The following is a 24,076-nucleotide window of genomic DNA, read 5'->3' on the forward strand; positions in this document are numbered from 1 at the left end:
TATACGAATATGAATACCCCCATTTCTAATCATGACATCCCAGCAGATACAGAAAAAAACGATTCCACTCTCCTATTGCACATACTGAAACCAATTATATAAGGGATGGTCAGCTGTGGCCATTATGACCTTATCATACCAGCCTGAACACAGGCACTGTCATCTGATTTTGGAAATTGAGCAGGGGTTGGGCCTGATAAGTATTTGGACTGGAGACCAACAGGAAATACGAGGGACCTTCAGATGGAACTGTTGCAGAGTTTTGGCTTTTGGTTTAATTCCTCTAGCTCACAGCAGTAGTGCAGGGGCTCACAGGTTTCCCTGAATAGTTCACCTCTTTTCTCATCAACTGGCACTTACAGTCTCAGTAACTCACTCAGAGACATTATTAGGAGAAAGAATAAAAAGAATAAAAATGTTTCATTTACTTAGAGAGAACAGATGAAGCAGCAAAACTGAGAAAAATGACTGATTTCAGCAGTAGGCCTCAACAGGCTCGCTGCCTGTTTCCAACAGACAAAAGAGAGGGAAAGAAACTCAGAAGGAAAAAGGCGGGGCTGTTTTTGAATTCAGAGGCAAGGAAGTAACAATTGGTTACTGCTGGGGAGATTGACAGTCACCCCAGGCGAGAAAGGTCCCTCTGAGCCATACCTACTAGAGGCAGCATGCGAGGTTGCAAAAATCCCAACAGGAACTCAGGAAAGAACCTTGCCTGGAACTCTGAGTCAGAGCTGGCACTATTAGGCTGAATTAATAGAAGGCAGCTTTCTGTGTTCCTGTGTTAAGAAGCAGCATACCACTGAGTAATGATTAGTGCCGGGACCAAAGAAGAAGGAAAGGCCGTCATCCCCTTTGTTCTTAGGGTTCCTAGAAGAATCATGTTGGTTGTTTGAGAAAACAGATCAGAACCAGTGCATAGTACACACAAGTGTTCTATACCAGTGGTTCCCAGTCTTGAGTCCCCAGATGCTTTTGGACTGCAGCTCCTAGAATCCCTTGCCAGCACAGCTAGTGGTGAAGGCTTCTAGGAGTTGTAGTCCAAGAACGTCTGGGGACCCAAGGTTGGGAACCACTCTTCTAGAGTGAGATTTAAAAAATTACATTAGGATGAAAGAAGAATTCATGTATTGGTCTGATCCGGTGATAGTTTTGGGTTAGAAGAGTAAAACCAAGAATTATTTAAATGACTAATGGAGCCTGTTATGTTCGTTGAGTCAACAACATTCAGTCCAAAAGAGAGAAGTTATCAGCTACAAACAGTGCCCGATTATAACTTTATTTTCACTGGTCATCTGCTTAAAACACCAGTGAAGAGAAATGTAAACCACACGACCACCAAGGCCATAGGAAATATAAATATTATTATTACCGCTGGTCATGCAGGGCTGAGATTTGCAAATGGTTACCCAGTTCACAGTGTGCAAGTTTGGAATCCACTGGGGCATCCAATTTCTTGGTTGTTTAGTCTTTGAAGATTAATTCCAAGCACGCCATGAAATGGTTGTCACTTAAATAATCATCCTGGGTCTAATGGCAAGTGGTTGAGCCAAATGCTGCATAATGCCCCACTAGTTTATGCATATGTAAGAGGGGTTACACCAAGGGAACGGCATGCGTTTTGCCCTACAGACTTAAGGAATTTGTCAAGCAAGATAAATCTATGGAGTCTGACAGCAGGCATAATGTTTTGGCTGGAGCCAAAAAGCATCTCTAGGACTTGGCCTTTCTGACAGGCTAAAGGAGAAGTATCTTCCTCTTTGGGAAGAAACATCCAACTCCTCCTAAAAAGCACAAGGGAGGAAATGTTTCTTAATGTTTCTTAATGTGTAATTTATTTCTGATACCTCATTCTTCCCTCCTTTACTGAGCCTCTTGTGCTAAAGTAGAAGGTAAAATGAGGCTCGCAGGCTGCCCTCAAAGTCAAAATAGTTTTTTAAAAATTGGTGTCCCCCCCCCCAAAAAAAATGTTATTTTGGCACACACACACAAGGCATCTAGGACTGGTTTCTGGCCTTTGGAGAGCAGCCCCAAGCCCCAAAACAACTGTAACACAAGTAAAATGAAACCACCCAGATACTTCCTGTTTGATATTTTTCATTTGCTTTTTTTGCCATTGGCTAGGGTGATGAACTTGGCTCCCAAGTTCTCAAAACCTTTTGCCCACGTCTGTTCTAAAGCTTGGGTGAGGCAGATAATGCAGTACTGTACAGTGTATAGCACTGTGGATTTCAAACCATAACTGGCAGTGGAATCCCACTACAGTGGTGCCCTGGATAGCGATGATAATCCATTCCGGATATATCGTCGCTCTCCAGAAACGTCGCTATACGGAAATAAAAACCCCATAGGAACGCATTAAACTCCGTTTAATGCGTTCCTATGGGGGATAAACTCACCGCTAAGCGGGAATCCTCCATAGGGCCGCCATTTCCGCCACCTCGGTAAGCGAGGAATCGGCGCGAAAACGTTGCAGGCGGCCATTTTGTTGATCCGACGGCCATTTTGGAACCGCCGATCAGCTGTTTCTGAAACATCGCAATGCGAAGATCGGTAAGAGAAACGCTTACTGATCATCGCAATGCGATTTTCGGCCACCTAAAACATAGCAATGTGATCGCTTTTGCGATCACAAAATCCGCATCGCTATGCAGATTCGTCATTAAACGGGGCGCTCGCTATGCGAGGCACCACTGTACTTTATAAGAACAGAGAAGTGCCCTGCAGGATCAGGCCAAGGGCCTATTTAGTCCAGCTTCCTGTATCTCACAGTGGCCCTTCCAGATGCCTCTGGGAGCACATGAGACAATGAGATACCTGATCTCCTGATACCCCTCCCTTGCATCTGGCATTTTGAGGTATCTTCCTTCTAAGCCTGGAGATTGTAAATCCCCATCATGGCTTGTAACCTGCAATTGACTTTTCTTCCAGGAATCTGTCCAATCCCCTTTTAAAGACATCTAGGCCAGAGACCATCACCACATCCTGTAGCAAGGAGTTCCACAGACTAACAAGAAAGATTTTCTTTTGTCTGTTCTCTCTCTCTCTCTCCCAGCACCCAATTTGAGTGGTTGTCCCCTGGTTCTGGAATTGTGTGCGAGAGAAAAGAGCTTCCCTCTATCCACTTTTATCCATCCCTTGCACTATTTTATACATCTCAAAGTCATGTCGCTTTGATTCCTACAAAGGAGGAGCATGGTGGTTTTAAAACTGTAAATTAAAGGGGGGGACACAGAAGATATGTGGCTGTCAGAGCAGATGACAGTTTGAAAATTCTTAACTACGGGCAGGCTGGTATCATGAGAAGACCGGAGCGGACAATAATGTGGAAATAATTGAAGGCAACAGGAAAAAGGAACACTTAACATAAGCGGAAGGGACTCAACAAAGGAAGCCACAGCTTTGAGTTTGCATAACTTGAAAAGGGCCATTAATGACTGGACCTTGTGGAGGTCACTAATGCATATGGTAGCTAAGTTGGAAGCCACACTTGACAGCACGTAAAAGCAGCAGGGCTAAAATACATGTGTTTTTTGTTTGTTTTTTTAACACAATGTAGCCTAATTTTGTTATAGATTGGGGATTATGCAGCAATATCTGTCAACACCTTCCCTTGGATTATGAACAATATTTTTTAAAGGGTTTTCCTCTTTGTTTGCAATTGTTTTTAAATTTAAAATATAAAGCATGCATTGGAAAGTTTGTCATAATAGAGGCTTCAGTGCTATACACACACACACACACACACCTCTTAATGAGAGATACAGTGATACATGAGTAAACATGTTTAGAGTAAACATGTGCTGGAACTTCAGTTCAAAGCAATGGGAATAAATTAGTAGCAGAAAACAAATTTTCCTGGTTTTGGCAAGTGCTTGCAAACATTAATTTCTGGCTTACAGCTTCCAGAAAACTCCAACACCTTGAGCAGTGTAAATCGACAAACCATAATCCAAAACCTTAACATTTTAAGGGACTGATTTAGGGGAATGTGTTCACAATTAATTATATCTGGAGTGGGCCTTTCAATCATTCAGCTTTGTGCTACAGAAGTGTCTAAAAGATACTGTATTTTTGGGGGTACCAAAAAAAAAGGAACATTCAAAACTCCAGAAGTTTTAAAAGACACTTTTATTATAGATTAATATTTTCAAAGAAAATAAAGTCAGCTATGCTCAACTGCTGAGAAATATTGTTCAGTTACAGCCTCCATATTTTACAAATGCCTCCATTTTTGAAAGATGCATTGATAATCGCTCAAGAAACCATTAAAAAGAAGACCAGTCAAGTCCAAAGATTTCCCATCTAACTGGCATAAATCTTTTCAGATCTCTTCCCCAAATGTTAACAAAAAAACCCAACCCAACAAAACAACCCTACGCACAAAACAGCAGCAAATGTGATAAAAACAATAGTCCTCCACAAAAAAAGAGATAAAATCATTTTTTTTCAAAAGTAAAGTATAATCATTGATAGGATAATAGCCATTCAAAGTAATTTCCTGTTTGGCTCCTTTCCACAACTGGTGTGGTGCCAATTGGTTGAAAAGTTGATTGTTTTTACTTGGAATTGATTCAAATGTTGACTGGGAAAAACAGAACAGTCTGTACCACCTCCAGTAAATGTCTGCCTACAATTTGCATGTTTGATAGAACCCTTAGGGCTGCATGTTCTTTAAATGGCAGGATGCAATTGAGCTTAGAAACCATCTCCTCAAAGTGCTAGCTAACTAGGATATTTGAGTATTTGGGGTAAAAAAAAATCAAATAGATTGGCCCTGAAACTCTTCCCCATTTCTGGGGATATCGTTCCAGCCCAAGAAGTATTTACATAGCTGTTCCATTGTTGATCCACAATGAAGCAAAGACAGATAATGAAACATTTCTCTGTAATAATCCTAGGTGAACAAAACAGATCCACAATGGCTGAAATTCTGTTGTGCAGTTACACAAACAGCATCAAATTGCCATAAGTTTTTAAAAAAACTCTGTAGAACTCATCTATTGCTACTATGTTCAACTCAGTATGCAACAGATACCGTCTACAGAGATTTCTTAAGACAATTTGTTCCTAACAATTTGTGTAACTGTCCAACAGGATTCCAGCCAATGAATTGACTCATGTAGCTTCAAATTATCCCCATCCTGTCTCTTCAGCGCTGCCTGGGGACTGTACTGCAATGGATGCAGGAGAATGGGCTGAGGCTGAACACGGACAAGACGGAAGTTCTGAGGGTGGGGCCCCCCATGGCTGGCGGCCTGGGTGGCTCTCTCTCATTTTTGGGGGGTTGACCTGATGAGTGGGGTCCGCAGCTTGGGCGTACACTCGGACCAGACGCTCACCATGGAAACGCAGGTGACGTCGGTTGTCCGTACCGCCCTTTTCCAACTTTGGCGGATAGCCCAGCTGTGGCCCTACCTTGACATGGGGGTGCTCACTACCTTGGTGCACACACTCGTACTCTCAAGATTAGACCACTGCAACGTGTTCTATGTGGGGCTGCCTTTGAGGCTGATGCGGAAACTTCAGATGGTGCAGAATGCAGCGGCCAGACGCCTTACTGGAGTGAGAAAACACCAGTACATTTCTCCTATCCTGGCCATGCTGCATTGGCTGCCCATCCATTTCCGCATTGACTTCAAAGTTTTAATGCTTACTTATAAGGCCCTAAACGGTTTGTGACCTTCATACCTGGTGGAATGCCTGCTCCCACCAAGATCTACCCAGACCACCCACGTGAGCAGGAGGTGAGGCTGAGGAGCCTGACGCCGAGGGAGACCCGGAGGGAAAAGACTCGAAATCGGGCCTTCTCGGTGGTGGCTCCTCGCCTTTGGAACAATCTCCCTCCTGAGATTCGCGCAGCCCCTACGCCGGGTACATTTAAAATTCAATTAAAAACTTGGCTTTACATCCAGGCCTTCCCTCCTGTCAGCATTTAACTTCCTTTCTTTTTGCTATCTATTATTTATTATTTTTTGGAATGTTTTTTTATCGATGATGTTAATGGATTTATATTATTTTATTTGTATATATGTTTGTTGTTAGCCACCCAGAGTGGTAAAATATACCAGATGGGCGGGATATAAATCAAATAAAAAATAATAATAACACGTAGGTTAAGATGGGGCTGGAAATGTCTACCCAAGACCATTGAATGAGATGTGTGGCCCAGTAAACTTTTGACCTTTCCATTGTCTTGTAACTGGTATTGGGAAAGTCACCCTCATCTTTTCCCTTCCAAGTGGGCTTACCTTATTGTGTTTCTGGAATGAATCCAAGAAGACATTTCTAGAAGGCCTATTCAATGGTAACTGGTCCTGGCAAGATTCATTCTGGACAGACTGTCTCTCAGTGGCCAGTGCTGACATCGTGTGTGTGTGTGTGTGTGAGGCAAAGAGCATTGACAAAATATGTGGCAGGAAAAAAAAGAGAAGACAAAAGCTGCAAAATCAGAACACAGAGCACAACAATAAAACTGGAAATTGTCGCCACTATCTTAAAGAAGGAAACATATGTCTACAGCGAGGAATCAAGAGCCTGTAAACTCAGCTGCCGTCTTTTGCTAGAAACTGTCCAAATGGGATTGTGTTACATTGGATGCCTTTCAGCACAGCTGCCAAGCCACTGAAATGGAGACATCTGGGAACAAGGGTTTAATGTACTCCACACCTTTTGAAAACATGACGCTGAGCTCCAGGCTTGACTACATGGTACTGAAGGACGCTGCTGTAATATTTTGACTCTTGGCCAACTAGGTTAAAGGGAACACACTTCATGTCTTTCGGTGATTTTTAAACCCCCCCCCCCCCCAAAAAAAACCCCTAGTATAATGTGATATGCATTCCACGTCATTTTTACCTAGGATAAAATTAATAGTTCAGGCCTGCTGGTGAACTCAAATATGGGACTTGATGTATGTTAACCTTGTTTTAGTCCTCTAAGAAACAGAGCTAATCCAATGCATTTTCCTGCCTGAGGTGAATGACAACTTGGCTGTTAAAACTAAATTAATCATGGTGACAGAGCACAGTCGTCCTCAGTTTCTGAGGGATGAAGGCTAAGATAGAGAGCAAGCCACAGCAGAAGAGGTTGTGAGTTGGGTGAGAGGTTGAAAGTGTGTCAGAAAGGGCAGTAGAGGGACCCACATACGCACACCACAGTTTAACAAAATGCATTTCATTACAATGAGGACTGACAAGGAAATGTGGAAGTTCCAAGTCACATACATACAGGTTAGCAGAGTGAATGCTTTTACTTCATTCTATCAAAAGAAATCCCAAACCAGAATTAAGATTGCCAGAAGAAATATCAACAACCTCAATATGCAGATGATACCACTCTGATGGCAGAAAGTGAAGAGAAATTAAAGAACCTCTTAATAAACCTAGACAGCATTTTAAAAAGGAAAGACATCACCTTGCCGACAAAAGTCCGCATAGTCAAAGCTATGGTTTTTCCAGTGCGATGTATGGAAGTGAGAGCCGGACCATAAAGAAGGCCGACCGCCGAAGAATTGATGCTTTTGAATTGTGGTGCTGGAGGAGACTCAAATAGTGTGAAGGCAAGAGGAGAAGGGGACAACAGAGGACGAGATGGTTGGACAGTGTCATCAAAGCTACCAACATGAATTTGACCAAATTCCGGGAGGCAGTGGTAGACAGGAGGTCCTGGCGTGCCCTAGTCCAAGAAGAGTTGGACATGACTTAACGACTAAACAACAAATGACTGGTACTATTTAAAGAAAGCTTCAAAGTCTTCAATCTTTCTTGCATTAATGAGTCTTGGCTTATTCATCAAATGTGTCTCTCAGCAAGATATCTCTCAATGTGACCATCTCTCTATATACTGTGTACAGTATTTCCCTCAAATTTGGGGGAAAAGCTCTTTCCTCACTAAGTTCACCAGTCACTCTAGGCTATGGGACACAAGAGTTTTATCAGCTTCTCCCTCTTGGTATCTCTTGAGGTGGCTAATGGTAGGGCCTACCTTGCTAAGAATAGTTAAAGGAAGGGAAAATGCTATGAGGATAGATGAAACCAGTCTATTTCATGTGGCCCTCTCTATGTTGAATGTAGGAGTCTATGGGAATCCTCCAGCTTCCTGTGCATGTGAATCAAGGGCATAAAGTTTGAGACCAGTTTGGAGTGCTAGAGAAGATAAAATTGGAAGGGGAGATGAAGAGGCTATCCTCGAGTAGCAGTTGGTTGACACAAAGATGTGAGCAGAATCTGCAGTAACAACACTGATGAGAGGGACAACAGCTAGGAGCAAAATGGACAGATTTCACTGGGCATTTTGGACAAGGAGAAGCAGGTCCCAAAATATGGTAAAATACAAGTTGTGTAAAGTCTGACCTGGGACTTGGCAGCACAACCCTGTATTATATGTGGCCACATCACACACACATTCAACGTGCTGATTCACAATGTATGTTATCCTAGAAAGAGTGCCTTTTAATTTGGAGTACAGCTTTCTCCAAATGGACCAATCTGAATTTCTTGTCCTGGTTTAACAAATGTTCCAAGAATAAACCAAGGGGCACATCCAAGCAGATGTATCCACAATGCCTGCTTCCAGATGTGTCCATTGGTTCCCAACCCTGGGTAACCCAAGTGTTCTTCAACTGCAGTTCTCAGAAGCCTTCACCATCAGCTCTGCTGGCTGGGATTTCTGGGAGCTGTGGAGCAAGAACACTGGGTTACCCATGGTTGGGAACCACTGGTCTCGCCTAACAGTGTTTAACTGGCAATAAATCTCCAATATCCCTTTCAGTGCAATAACTGGTGATGCTAGTTAGAGGATCACGAAAGTTGTAGTCCAAAAAAAAAAAAAAAAAAAACACTTCTTTAAGCTCTTTTTCATGCAACATCTTTCGTTGTAAAAGGTGCATCTTGGAAATAGCTTGAAAAAGTTACTTTTTTGGACTACAATTCCCAAAATCTCTATGTCTGACCACAATGAAATCCTCATTCATAATCAGCTCATGTTATTGGCAAGTATAGCTTTGATCAAAACAAATTACAGCTCATGCAGGTCAGCATCAGACATGAAAAAAACCCCGATTTCTCATCCAGCTACCCAAAATTCTCCAGCCGCAGTAACCCCTAGTCCAAAAAGGTAATTTTCTCCATCTCTAGTGAACAGTGATAACCAGTAGAGGCTAAGGTCTGTCTTCTTAAAACCTGAGGTTTTTCTGAATCTCTGTTCAAAGTAAAACTGGATACACCAATTAATGTTGGAAAAAGCAAGTCAATTGTTTGCAAAAGGAATTAATACTATAAATTCTGCCCAACTCTGCAGAGTCTACAGGCAGGTATCCTTAGTAAATAATGAAAGGAACTGGTACATTCACTGAAATCCTAGGTCATAGAAAATATAATCTTCTTTATTTCAGTGTAAAATGCCCAACGGGTTTTGGTGCATCAGCCTTCTTCAAAGATGTGTTTATTAAACTCCAGTGAGGCCTTCCTCTGTTTATTTGGTCTGTATATACAGACTTTTAAAATTTCTGTACATGGTGCCTCACTTAACGGGCGATTTTCGCTTAGCAATGGTTGGGACCATGCTTCGCGTAGCGATTAAATTTTGGATCCCCTATTTCGCTTAATGATGGTTTAAACAGCCTCATGTTTGCTGTTTTTTAAACGTTTTTCTGTTATTTATAAAGTTAAAGTTCACTGTTTAAAATGTTTGAAATCATAAAGTGCACTTAAAAAATCCTTTGTTAACCAAATTTGACTTTGTTCTGACTCTTTTTAAATTTGTTGTTGTATTTTTTTCCCCCATTGAGATGCACTGAATAGGTTTCAATGCATTTCAATTGGGGAACCGCGTTTCGCTTAGCGATGTTTCTTATGGCGATTTTCGCTTAAGGATGGCAATTCGTTCCTATTGGAACAGATTATCCGGTTTTCAATGCATTTCAATGGAAAACCGCATTTCGCTTAGCGATGAAATCGCTTAGCAGCGATTTTTTCGGAACGAATTAACATCGCTAAGGGAGGCACCACTGTACTAGAATTGATTTAATGGAACTGGTTAAAGACAGTTTTACTACACTGTTTTGTGAAGCATCGCAGAAAGGTGAAGTTACCCATCCTCTCCTTTCTTAGGTTTTTAATTTGGTATGAATCCCTGTTGAATTTTTCTCATTATTTAGGTGGGAGTTGCAGAGCGGTGAAGCGGCTAAACCCAGAGTGGAAACAGGTTACTAGCTGAGCTGCTTTTGTGTTTTTGGAATCCAAAACCACAAATGTACACAACTCTTGTTATCAATAGTAAAAAAAATCATGTATTTCACCTATAAAATCAGACTGGAGAGACTCATCTATTAGCATGTACTAAGCTGTAATAGAACAATCACGTCCTGGACAAGAAGAGGTGAGGCAGTAATGTCTTGGACATGCTCTGATGCATCTCTCGGTTCTTTCTTAGTAGTTACCCTGTGTGTGTGTTTTTAAAGAAAGATATGAGCTGGCCATGAATCAAATTGGAGCAGAGCACATACTACCACTCTAATTTTTTTCTTGATAACTTGAGAAAAAAAATAATGTGAGGATTTATACAAGAACAAGAAACAGAACAAAGCAGAACTTAGATCATTTTGTTGATCAACTACAAACTAAAGTTTGGAAAAGTCACTATTTTTTTTTTTGGGAGGGTGTCCCTGAATCCCCCAGCCAGCATGGCCATTGGAAGAGTCTAAGCGTTTCATCCAAGCAAAAGAAAACAGAAATGATAAACCAAAAAGCTGTTTCCAAATTCTGCTATCATCCAACCTTGTGATCCCTTTTCACCAAAGACTCAACTGTTCTACAATAATGATTGAAACAAATATATATGTGTGTGAGAGAGCTAGAGCAATCATATTTTTAGCTGCTAATTTTGGTGAGCATCTTGTTGATGGCTTGCTTGACATGAGTGGTGGAGCTCCTCCTCCGAGTCTTGCCTTGGACCATCTTTCTGCGCCGGACTTCCCTGCAGAGCTCATAAAAGGCCTCCATGATGTTGCCTTCCCCTGTACAAGCAGAGCATTCGTAAAATGCGCAAGCGAGTTCGGTGGCCAGCTTCTCGCCTTCTTCTGTGCTGACCTGCCTGGAGTGATCCAGGTCTGCTTTGTTCCCAACTAAGATCAAAGTCACGTTCTTGGGTTTTTTGACTTCATCCAGCAAGTTCTTAAGTGGCAGGACCTCTTCGAAGCTCCCTCTGTCAGTGATGTCATAGACCAGCACAAAGCCTTCGCCCCACCGCACGTGCCCTTCCTTCTGAATGGCATCTTCCTGTTTATGATGAGAAATGGGAGGATTGTGGGAGGGAAACAGAGACATACAAATATCAGAACTCTGCCTGTTTCGGGGCACAGAGGATAGTGCTGTGTTATGCCTTGTTTGCCATCAATAAAAGCTCCAGTAAGTTCAAGCACCATGCAGTTAGGCTGGATAAAAATCTGTGATTTTTAAAAAAATCTATTTAAATCACAATTTAATTTTTTTATTATTATTTAAATCATTTTTAAAAAACCAGATCTCCTTTGCATGCAGTAATACATACATTATATACATGCACTGGATGCATGTATATGTATATACATGCATACATATGTATGCATATATATGTGTATACATACACATACACACACAATTATCTGAGAACTACAGAGCTGGAAGGAACCCTATAGATAATTGAGTCCACCTCCTGTCAAGGAGGCAAAGTGGGGAATCAAACTTCCAACCGTTGGCTCCACAGCCAGAGACCTAAACCACTGAGCTATCCAGCAGTTCATAAAGGAAGCACACAAGCAAGCAAGCGTGCACTAATAGCCGGACAACACTGTTGTGGTGACAAGAACTTCCATACTGTTGTGGTGCTTTTCAAGATGAACCACAAGATGTTGCTTCCAAATTAACAAGATCCCATTGAGAAATGTAAATAAAAATAAAAATAGTCTAATGTATATCAGCAGACTGTTCCCATGATGGGGAGCTGTGAATGGCCAGGTTACAAGATGATGCACCAGTACATACTGTGGCATGGTAAGAAAGTGGGAAGTGAATAAGCTTAGCTCTCTTTCTAACGCAATTACACTGGAGTGGAGAATAGTACCAAAATTGCTTTATTTTTCAGAACTTTTCATGTTACACACCCACATTCACCAATGCTGTTAAATGCATGCATATCCTTAGGATAAAAGATGCTTTGAAAAGGAGGCAACAATACAAACAACACTCTTGTCTGCAGCTGTGTGCTAAAATGAATGTGGAAAGCAGCTATTATAGTCTGTGAAACTAGAATATGCCCAAGAAGTTTGCAATCAAATGACTGAATCATCACATTTCTGTGGGCATAAATAAAATAGCTGTAAATATCCATTAATCTATTTTTTAAAGTTACATGATGTTGTTGTTTCATGCTTCTCCTCCTGAAAGGCTAGATGTCCTTTCACAGCTTGTGTTCAGCATGGAACCCCAAGGACTGAGTTTGGTTACACGTTCTAGCTACAGAGCCCTGTTCCTTTGGTTACAGAAGTCCACTCCCTTTGAAGCTGAGGAATCTCGGCATTCATAGGGCCCTATTTCATAATCTGCCGGTTTGCAAATGTACTTGTTGATTGGTCTGCTTCTATACATCTTTAAAATAGCAGATTCATATATTCTTTTCATCAGCTCTTACCCTCCACCATGTGGTCCTTGAGGCGGCATCTTTTAACCTGCCTGATGGTAAGTCGGGCTCTAAGCTAAGCACTGTCAGTGTCGGTTCTTTTCATCATCTTACCCAAACTCTAGAAACCTGGCTGCCCCTCCTGTTCCTAACAGAAAAGCAATAAAATTGCAGACAAGGAAAACAAAGTGCTACTTTTAGATTCCTCCCTTTCCCCCCCTTCACCCTAGTAGTTTGAGATCACCTCATTCTTGCTTATCAAATGAGACCGTTTCTGAATATTTCTTCTACAAATAATTGGAAACTTTTCCCTGACGCTAATTTCAGTGTCCGAGGGCCAGTGTTTTGCTGTAGGCATTAGTAGAGTTCTTACTCACCTGCCCAGCTGTGTCTAGTATCTCCATGGAAACGACTTCATCGTCAATAGTGGCTTGATGACGATATGTAGATTCTTTTTGAAAAATAAGGGGGGAAAAACTAAAATTACAACTCAAAAGACAAACAAGGGGTACATGTCTTATTATATAAATCTCAGACCCCCTTTCCTACTCTCTTTTCTGTAAATGTGCACATTCTGAGCATCACGAGACCATTTTTGCACTCCACTGGGCCTTAGCCTACCATGGTCCTCCCCAGTCCCTCAGCCCTTAAATCTCAGGAATTTTTAAATAAATCCTCCAAAAATAGCAAAGAATACAATTCCAACCCTAAAACCCCCTGGTGGTGTGTGATCTGCCATTTAACTATTATTTTTTCCCCACCTGGCTTATTTTGGTCACTTTTGGGTTCTAAAACCCAGGCCTCTCCTGGGTTACAGCATGCAAACCACAAATCACAACCCCCAGAGATCTCTAGGTGTGTGATTTGCAATTTTTTTGAACATTCAAGAGGATTTGCATGCATGGAGGGGCCCTGGGGTTCCGCTCAACAGGGTCTGGGGGGAATGCTCATAAACCTCCAAAGGGGTTTACTTTGCCCCACCTTGTGCTATTTCGACCTGTGTGGAGCAGCAGCCAAGATTCTAGATGGGCAAGAGAAGCACGCTTGAGTAGGAATCCAAGGGATTTAGCCCCTGGGGATGTTGAAAGCAGAGCTAGGTTCTAGCAATGACCCTGGGCTACAGCTGGGAAATGCTACTGGTTTTGGACCACAGCTCCCAGAAGCCCTGAGCCAGTGACCATGGTGCCTCAGAGATTTCTAGCAGTTGCAGTCTAAGAGAGTAATGTTCTGGCCAAAAATGGATCAGGCTAGCCAAGAACCTATTAAAACAAGACAGCAGAAACTGCAAGTCTTTGAGACTATACTCCAAAGCCAGCTTGTACTGAGGAATAAATCTCATAATATCAGTAGCCTCACATTCCATAGTACTTGCTCACCAGCCCAGGCAGTACACAAGCTAGGGCTTGGAGAAGCAACTGAGTGGTAGTTTCTAGATTTAAGGACTACACTTTTAAGGCTCTCCATTCTTCAGAAAAGGGGAGGAGCCTGCTGGCAGCAAAAAGTCTTCTTGGAACTCTCCAAGGTGCTACAACACTAGCTGTATTCTGGGAACAACTCTGGGGGATCATAACTCTCGTTTATTAAGTTTGAAGGCACTAGCTCTGGTCATTCCTGTTAAAAGTAGAACACAGGAAGCAGTAAAAAAAACTTATGAGCCTAGATTAGTGGTATGCAGAAGATAGGTTAGAATGTATTGATTTACCTAGACAACTGGCAAGACTCCCAACAGTTTAAAGTAAAATCAATAGTTTTGGGTGAATGGGCTGAATATCACGAAAAACTTCCTAGCTGTTAGAGCAGTACGACAATGGAACCAATTACCCTGTGAAGTGATGAGTGCTCCAGCACTGGAAGTATTCGAGAGAAAATTGGATAATCATCTGCCAGATCTGTTTTGACTTCGGTTCCTGCCTTGAGCAAGGGGTTGGACTCAATGGCCTTATAGGTCCTTTCCAACTTCATTATTTTATGATTCTATAATTCTATGATCCTGGACACTTTGAGAGGGCTTTTGTATAAAAATTCTGGAGCAGCAGTTTGATTTATTTTTGGTTTTATTATTTATTATTATTATAAGGAATTATTTTTGGACTAAATTTCAGTGTGAAATTTAGAAAGGCAGCCTTATGACTAGGAAGAAATTGTATTATGAAGACAAGCAAAATCTCATGCCGCAAAAGCCCTGCATGCTTTGGGGGCTCTGTTCCACCACTGCTTTATGGCGCCGCAGAGGAAGCATTTCTGCATGTTCAGAAACACTGCCTGAAAAACTGTAAAGCAAGGAAGTTTCATATACACAAAATGGATGCCATAGACTGACTACACATAGAGGCCTTGTCCTTTTTGGATGTTCACTCATCAAAAGACAATTGAAACTACATGAAGAGGATGTTTGATTATGACGGTTGCCTCATGTCACTCCTGTCACTCACAATCCGGTTCTCATTTACATGAGCCTATGGGACGTGGTGGCGCTGTGGGCTAAACCGCAGAAGCCTGTGCTGCAGGGTCAGAAGACCAAGCAGTCGTAAGATCGAATCCACGCGACGGAGTGAGTGTCTGTTGCTTTGTCCCAGCTCCCCACAACCTAGTGGTTCGAAAGCATGCAAATGCAAGTAGATAAATAGGGACCACCTCGATGGGAATGTAACTGCGTTCCGTGTCTGAGTTGCACTGGCCATGTGACCACGGAAGATTGTCTTTGTACAAACGCTGGCTCTATGGCTTGGAAATGGGGATGAGCACCGCCTCCTAGAGTCGAACGCGACTGGACAAAAATTGTCAAGGGGAACCTTTTTTTAATGAGAGGAGTGGTGAGGCGGAATCAGCAGATAGAATGTGAAGCCTTCGAGAATACAGATAGAAGAAGGTTTGGCAGAAGAGAGGCAGATAAGCAGAGAGAAAGAAGCAGAGAGAGAGATAGAGAGATTGTCAGGGAGATAGTGAGAAGAGGTAATAATAAAGATAAGCTAGTCCAGATAAATAGAGCAGGTGGTGAAGGTGGCAAGATATATGATATTTAAATGATTTGATTCTATGCATTGAATAAATAACATATGTGATTCTGATTCAAGTTAATACAATTCAATAAATAAGTTCTGTTGGCAGCAACCTGACAAGTGTCTGATTAAAGTTCATTATTTACTGTGGATAAAGGAAATCCACTGGTGGCAGTGAGAAAAAAGGGGGAACGTTCCAATTGTTATCTGCTGGTGAGGAGACATAACACGAGCGCTTTGTTTGGGGAAACAAGCAGGGTTTATGTGGCAAACGTCACAGTGATCATCTCTACCCTCAGCTCCTCAATGCTCCACCCCCCCTTCTGCCCTTCCATTCCTATCGATGCAGAATAGGATTTCCTTCAGGTTGCTTCAACAATGCATGGTCAGTAGAAGGTGGTGGGATGGGCAATAAGGACATGACAGCAGAGGCAGATAAAGCAAGCACGGCCTGGCCGTCTTATTCAAGGCACTGTTAAGGGCTGCCTGAATTGCTCAATAATTTCAGGTTGGGAGTTCAGTTCCCCATGGTGCCTTCCTGGAGAAGAGGCAGAAATCGTGTGGCCCTGATTAAGCTATATGGTCCTAGAGCAGGATCAGAAGAAAGGACGGTAAACCACTTCTGAGGACTTTATATATATTTAGGTATATAATGTTTCCTAGGTATATCCCCAGAGCAAGAATGACCATAAGTTGGAACTGACTTGAGGGCAAATCATTATTATTTTAATTATGTGAAGGCTGAGTACTACATAGCTTAGGAAATCTGGGGAACATTTCAGGCAGAGCTGTGCATCCTATGGCTTTTGGACCACAAGCAGCCTTCATCCTAATTTTCTCTCATCCTGAGTCTAATTTTTAAAAGTGTTTCCCTTTTTCTCTCTGCAAGCAGTTTATTGCATCTGGGAAAATGACCTATTCATTTCTTTGTAGCCTATTTAAAGAGGACGAGGGGCTGTGAAAGAGAAGAAGTGTGTGAGAAAGATGTGAGGGGTGTGTTTGTGTGTGAGAAGATGTGAGTGAGAAGCAGAGTGGTGCTGGTGGTGGAGGAGGCAATGGGGGAAAGGGGAGAAAGCAGGAGGCAGTACCGGTGGCTCAAAAAGTGGGGTGGAGGTGGCACCCCAAAAAGGGCTGGTTGTTTTGAGAATAACATGGAAGATGTAAGAGCCATGAATCCTTGGAAAGAAACAGACTATAAATCTAATGTGATAATCAAATGTAATGCATTTGATATCCATTGACACAACTTTGGACTTTCTCCCACTGCTGTTATTCAGATGACTGATATGTATTTGGCTGCCTCTTCTCTCACGTTGTTTTCCAAACAGCCCATAAGCCAACATTTCGAGACATTAAAAACTCAACACTTTAAATATTTAGATCCATGCTTGAGATATTAGTTCAGATTAGCTTTGTCTTCATTTGCAACAGCGACGACACGGGCTGCAGGATATTGGCATAGCCGTACTCTTTCCTTCCCACTCATAAATTAATTTACTTCCAAATTGCCAGACACATGAAGTTCTAATAAAGAGGAAGCAGCAAGAAGGAAAGGAGGGGGGGGGTTGAATGGTGAATGTGGAGGAGGGGGAATCTCTCCCTAGGGTTGATTTGTGCCATGTAATTAATGAGTACACTGTAAAACAAACCGACTGTAGTTACTGCACGTATTCTCTGTGACGTGATGCTAAATGTTTCCCTGACCTATGCCACAACAGTAGGAACACAGGGTCAGTTGTGGGTCTTGGAAGACTTCTGCCTCAATGAGATGTTGTCCAGTGGGCTGGTCATAATGATAGGAATGGGCAGTCTTCAACCTTCTGGATGCTTTGGATTAAGTTCCCGTAATACCCAAGGAATTATTTTTGGACTAAAAATCCCATAATTCAACATTCTGGCAGTTCTATCTGATAGACTGAAAGATCCTCAACCTTGGATCCCCAGGTGTTCTTGGTCTACAACTCCCGCAAATCCTGGCCAGCAGAGCTGGTGGTGAAGCATTCTGGGAATTTTGGTTTAAGAACATAAGGGGACTCAAGGTGGGGAACCACTGTGATAGACCTGAATGTGGTTCACCTGGGAAGAAGGCCTTAAATGGAAGGTTTCTGAGGTCTAGCTAGGCCTATCACCTCCTAACTTCCTGTTCAGAAAGAACGCTCCCAGGTAGCACCAGGCAGGAACAGGAAGCTTGGACACAGCTAGGTCTAGCTAGGCCTCAAAGCCTTCCAGTTCAGGTATTTCTCCCATGTGAACCACATATAGGTGTCTGTCAGAGAGAATTCCCCAGAATGGAGAGTTATGGGATTTGTAGTCCCCCAAAATCACATCCTTAGTAATTTCTTCTCACTGGCCATGCCAGCTGAGGCTGATGACAGCCAAACTCCAAAATATCTGGCATTCCACGCTTTCCCAACATAAGGCCCTTCCACAAGTATAGATGGAGTGCAGAAAAGTAATTTTTTTCTGGCACAGATAAGGTTGCCAGATCTCTGGGTGTTGGGTGGTACCTCAGAGAACTGCTATGTTTCCCAGCTTCCTAGCCAGTGAGACCGATCTCAGGTAAGTGACACTGCAGCCATAGGAAGTATGGTTTTTAAGTGTGCGTGGCTTTCAAGCCTGGGCCTCCATTTCTACCTGCTTCCAGTTAGGGTCAGGGCCCACTGGTGTTTGAAGGTATGTTGTGCTTTTTCCAATAATGACACACAACAAAATGAAGAATAAGTGGAGTGGAGAAAGAGTTGGTAAAAGGTAAAGGTAAAGGTTCCCCTTGATAATTTGTCCAGTTGTGTCCGACTCTAGGGGGCGGTGCTCATCTCCGTTTCCAACCCACAGAGCTAGCGTTTTGTCCGCAGACAATCCTCCGTGGTCACGTGGCCAGCGTGGCTAGAGACGGAACACCGTTTACCTTCCTATCGAGGTGGTACCTATTTATCTACTCGCATTTTTGCATTTTGCATGGATTCAAACCGCTAGGTTGGCGGGAGCTGGGACAAGCGACGGGGGCTCACTCCATTGCGTGGATTCGATCTTACGACTGCAGGTCTTCTGACCTTGCAGCACAGAGGCTTTTGCGGTTTAAACCGCAGCGCCACCACGTCCCAACATGCTATTTAGGGAAAGGTGGTCGTGACTTACAAGCCTTCTGGCTGCACAAGCTGTGGCAGCAATGGTGCAGAGCCTAGGGGGAAAACTCCCTTTGGACTAGTGGTGAGTCTTGCTCCAGCCCCAGCAATGGTATAGGGCCTGAAGAACACCCCACATATCACACACACCACACACATGGTCTCTGCCTTTGGTCCTGAAATCTCTGGAAATGAGATGCTACTGACTCAGAAAGCCAAGAAAGGAGAATGAGTAGCAACAGGATTTAACAGGTGCCTGCGGCATGCTCTGTTCCTCTGCGCATCAGACACGGAGAAAAGGAGGGGCCACTGACTGATGGTGCAAGGCCAAAAGAGAAGGCCCGGCAGAAGGGGCCCAGTCTTTATTGCTGCAGAGGAAGGCAGCGTGCCACGGTGAGCATCACAGCATCAGGTGCAGGTCCACGTGTATCTGTTTGGGGGTCAGGAATGGTCTCTCTCTGTAGTGCTGGATCTTAATGCCTCCCAATAATCCTGACTCTAACCAGCCCTATGTCTCACAGCCTCATGTTAATCACAGGAAAAGTGCAGCTAATTGTTAACAGCAGGAGTTAACAGTTTGTCACTGCTACAGTGAATCAGAGTTTGTATTTTATATTTTTGAGAATGGACTGGACGCCACCCAGATAATTTCGGTGATCTCAAAGCATAAAGGCACTGACAGCGCTCTTTTCTTCTTAGGGTGTGTGGAAAATCCTGACGTGTAACCTAAACAGGGAAAGGAACGTTTAAATTTCTCTCTCCCCCCTCCCCCGGTTACGCTGCACCGAATCTGGATCAAGGGCACCAAAACGTACTGGAAATTTTTAAAAAGAGGAAAGGATCCTAACCTGTACAACAGGTGCCATTGTGTTCTAGCAGCAGAGAGAGCAATAGGAGGTGGGAGAGGGAAGGGAGGAAAAGGATGGCGGTTAACAGGGGCTGCATGCCTGGAAATTCATCTCTGCTTTGTTTGCAACAAAACACCTCGCTGGATGTATTATTGTCCTGTATTTCCTTGCATTATTCAGCTCCACATGGCACAGGTGGGAGGGGGAGGGGGGTGGTGAAACTGGGCCTATGGGAAGAAAAAGCTATCCAACGGAAGAGATTGTCTTTCGGCAAAAGAGAGGCTGCAAATCAGGAAGGAAAATAGCAAATCAGCTTCACTGGTGGTTTTCCTATTGGTTTGAGGCACCTTCACCCAGTTCCGTTCTCTCCCTGACATGCATTTTAGAATCTGGCTCTATTCCCTTGCTTCTTATAGAGCCTTTGGCAACGCTCATCTGGGTCTGTGCTAATACACAAGAAAGAAAACCACCAGGGCCAGCTCAGGGAGGTTGACAGACCTGATTTCTGTAACCCTGGCTGCAACCCATTCTGTACTGTATGTCGAAAAAGGGAAAGGCAGGGATGAGTGGCAACGGAAGAGATATCATAAATTTTGTATGAATTCCAGTGAAAATTCTCCCTTTTTTGGCGACAAAAGAAGATCTAGCAAATGGCTGAGAGAACACTTGAGAAACAGCCTTGTTCTGGTAAAAAATAGTCTAATTAACATTTTAATTTGTCCTTAATTTTACCTATATTTCACATAGGTCCATAATTTTAAATTGTGCAGTGCTCTGATAACAAATCAAAAAAGAAAGAACTGGAAATAACACCCAGGATTGGTGTGTGTGTGAGGGGGGGGGCAAGAACCTATCATAGTAGCAGGGGAACCAGGAGGGTTTACCCTCCCTCACCAATGTATGTAATTAATTAAGTCGGAGGTACTCTGCGTTCTGACAGAGAAGCATTCTGAGGCAGAACTATTTGCTAGCTCATAGCTGCCTTGCCTTATCTTTCTAAATCAGTACCTTGCAATATTAACATTAAAAAGGTAAAGGTTCCCCTTGACAATTTTTGTCCAGTCGTGTTCGACTCTAGGGGGCAGTGCTCATCCCTGTTTCCAAGCCATAGAGCCAGCGTTTTGTCCGAAGACAATCTTCCGTGGTCACATGGCCAGTGCGACTTAGACACGGAACGCTGTTACCTTCCCACCGAAGTGGTCCCTATTAATCTACTCGCATTTGCATGCTTTCGAACCGTTAGGTTGGCAGGAGCTGGGACAAGCGACGGGAGCTCACTCCGTCGCGTGGATTCGATCTTACGACTGCTTGGTCTTCTGACCCTGCAAGCACAGGCTTCTGCGGTTTAGCCCACAGCGCCACCACGTCCCCTGGTGTTAATATTATGTTAATATTAACATTAACCTGTTAATGTTAATATTAACATTAACCTGTCTCTTTAGATGTCTGAAGCCCCCAGAAGACTGGATTTCACTGTCAAATGCCAGGGATGAGAACTCAAATCATTTCCTGGGGAAAATAAAAGCTTGTTTTTAATAGGGACTTGGTACTTGGTACCAAAGACTCTGACTCAATCCCAAAGACTTTCCAACATCTCTGTCAAATGCTCTAGTTCAGGGGTGGACAGGTGATTTGCTAGTAGCATGGAAGTTTAGAAGTTGCTATTTACAAGTTATTTAGAATGGCTTTATAGGCCAGATGGCCGGGGTATAAATCAAATCCATCCATCCATCCATCCATCAATCAATCAATATTATCAGTAACAAGTTAGTTTTTTAAGTGATGATGATGTAATTAAGTTACATTTGAAATGTAAGGTGCAGAGTGGTGATGAAGTAATTTTTTTTAGTGTAAAGATGATTTTTTCCCAGCTATTTTTGGAAGGAAATTTTGAAGTAAAATGATCTCCAGCTTACTTCAAAGCTGGCTGAGGAGATATGAGATCTGTAGTCCAAAAAAATAACTTCTCTGGATTTACAGCAATCTACTTTAGAACTATCCTTGACCAAATCATGATGATTGACTCCGTATTTCATGTTTATATATTTGCATCAATGATATGAGAAACCAGACCTATTAAAACCCCATTTCCCCAGCTTTGTTTTTGGGGTCAGGGGCAGGAATGTAAATAGTTAAGTCATCTGACTCAGAAAGAGCCCAAACATATTTTTAAAAACCTCAAATACTGACCATTCCAGGTATCTTGTTGCTCACAATAACATGCTACAGCTGCCATTATAACAAACCTATGACAGAAAGGGAGCATTTAAAAAGCAGGGGAAGAGTTGGGAGGATGACATTTAAAAATCATTAAAATGAAGAGCTATTTTTGCAAGAAAACCGTCTCCTTGCTTTAATGTTGGCTTGTTTGAGTGTATTTGGCAGCCATTCACAGAACGGTTCAATCGTCCTTGGTCGGAAGAATATGCAGCTTCAGTGCCATACGCTCCAGTCGAAAAAAGACTGCCAGAAAAAGCAAGGGATAAATTCTGACTTTGCTCCATGCCCTACAGTGCTCCTTATTTTGAGGCCAACCACAAACTAGAAGGGCAGATCATTTAGGTTTCATGAGAAGTCTGAGTCATCATGAAAAGACAGGAGATTTCAGAAAGCCAAGTTCCCCCACCACTACTCTCCATTGGGAACATGCAACAAATTTGGGGGGGGGGGGTTGCACCATATTCCAAATTCAGCTTTATAAATTCCCTTGCTGGGGGTTGAGTTCAGATCAAAGTCATATTGGCTAGTGTATTGGCAGGGAAGGCTTGTCTAAAATGTGTTTGCCTTGGCTCATCAGCAAAACATTCAGGGAGGTTTTCATTTCATTTTACTCAAGGCACGGCGCGTGTGATGAACCTTGGACAGGGATGACATACTCTGCCTGTTTAACAAAAGCAGCGGCGCAATCCTGCGCCAAGCCTCTGCACCCTTTATGTCAACAAAAGCTGAGATCTTCAGCATCTGTATTGCAGAAACAGATACAGATGCATCTACACAAATACATGCAAGGGTGAGCCAAGTATCCATGCAAACACATGATTCCACTCTTCCATAAGGAGAGGGTAATGGGGTGCGGGTCGCAGGGGGCTGTTTTTAGGGTCCTGAGCCAGTTTTTGGAAAGTCATTGGAGGGCCAAGGCTGTCAACAGCATGGGCCCAATTATTCTTTTGTACTTTTCAAGGCTGATTTAAAATATTCTAAAAAGAGGTGCTGTACTTACACACCTATTCAAATTAAACCCATGTTCATGAATTCTTCCCTCCCCCCCCAAAAAAATTCCCACCTTGTTGCACTTTGTTTCTCCTAATCCAGAAGAGACAGGACCATCTGGGACATTTTGCTACCAGAGGCAGATGACCCAGTTGTGCCCATTCATCATTTCCTTCTCCCTCTCTGCGTAGCTCCAGCAGTTACAGGTGCTAGCTTTTCCTTTCTTCTGCTAGACAATGCCTCTTGTTGAGGGATAAAGGAGTGACATGATCTCCTCCTTAAGGCACTATACAGTGGACTGATGTGGCTTCAGGGAGGAGAACTGTGCTCCGCTGTGGCAAACCTGTGGCAAACAGGTTTAATATTTTGCTCTTGAAGTTTTAATATTTTATTGTCAAACTTTTTGCTGCTGCAACCAAGGATGAAATCAGATTTTATAGTGAGCCCATTATTACAAACATAGCTCCCTACATTTGTTTGTCTGTGTAAGTACAAGGTCTGTCAACTCCACATTCTGCCAATAAGCTTGCATGGTGATTGGTCATCAGAGGATAACCGTGTGCTTCATTTGCAAGTCGATGGTTAAGACACAGTGGCTTTGAAGGACGGCTTCGCTGGAAGGATAATATTTCACTAGCTTCTACAGTGGTGCCTCGCATTACAATGTTAATTCGTTCCAGCGAAATCGCTGTCGAACGAAAACGCCATAAAGCAAAAATGAAAAAGCAAAAATGAAAAAGCCATTGAAACGCATTAAAACCTGGTTAATGCGTTCCAATCGGCTAAGAACTCACCGTCCAGTGAAGATCCTCTATAGGGGCGGCCATTTTCGGGTGCCTGTGCAGCGAAAAATGGCTCCTAAACACAGTGGGGAGCCATTTTGAGCACCCGGCGGCCATTTTGAAAACCCAACGATCAGCTGTTTTGATTGTCGGGAAGGGAAAATCGGTTCCTGAAACAGAGAACTGATCATTGCACAGCAAAATTCCTCCATTCAAAATGTCGTTTTGCGATCGCTTTTGCGATCGCAAAAACCTTGTCGTAATGCGGATTCATCGTTAACAAAGCACCCGTCTTGCGAGGCACCACTGTAGTTGCAAAGTCAGTATCTTGCCTGCTTTAGTGATGATGGGTGCTCCCACAGCTCTCCTTTTGAGGGCCATCTTACCTCAAGATGCTTCACTCCAAAGTAAGAAGCTACATCACGTCCTCCTTTCTTAGAGTCAGGTAATGTAAAGCAGTG

General features: G+C 42.9%; 1 protein-coding gene across 1 annotated transcript in view; it reads right to left on the bottom strand.

Annotated features, from left to right (window-relative positions):
• Nucleotides 1–5,961: 5,961 nt before the first annotated feature.
• RERG (RAS like estrogen regulated growth inhibitor) overlaps nucleotides 5,962–24,076 on the bottom strand; it is a 122,807-nt gene continuing 104,692 nt past the window's right edge. The window contains exons 4-5 of the mRNA XM_020811385.3: nucleotides 13,032–13,105; nucleotides 5,962–11,276 (exon numbers count right to left, since the gene is read on the bottom strand). Coding sequence (XP_020667044.1) covers nucleotides 10,869–11,276; nucleotides 13,032–13,105 — 482 coding nt within the window. The 3' untranslated portion in view covers nucleotides 5,962–10,868. The remainder of the gene's footprint in view (nucleotides 11,277–13,031; nucleotides 13,106–24,076) is intronic.

This window comes from Pogona vitticeps, chromosome 5, assembly GCF_051106095.1.
Source record: "Pogona vitticeps strain Pit_001003342236 chromosome 5, PviZW2.1, whole genome shotgun sequence".
Taxonomy (NCBI): Eukaryota; Metazoa; Chordata; class Lepidosauria; order Squamata; family Agamidae; genus Pogona; species Pogona vitticeps.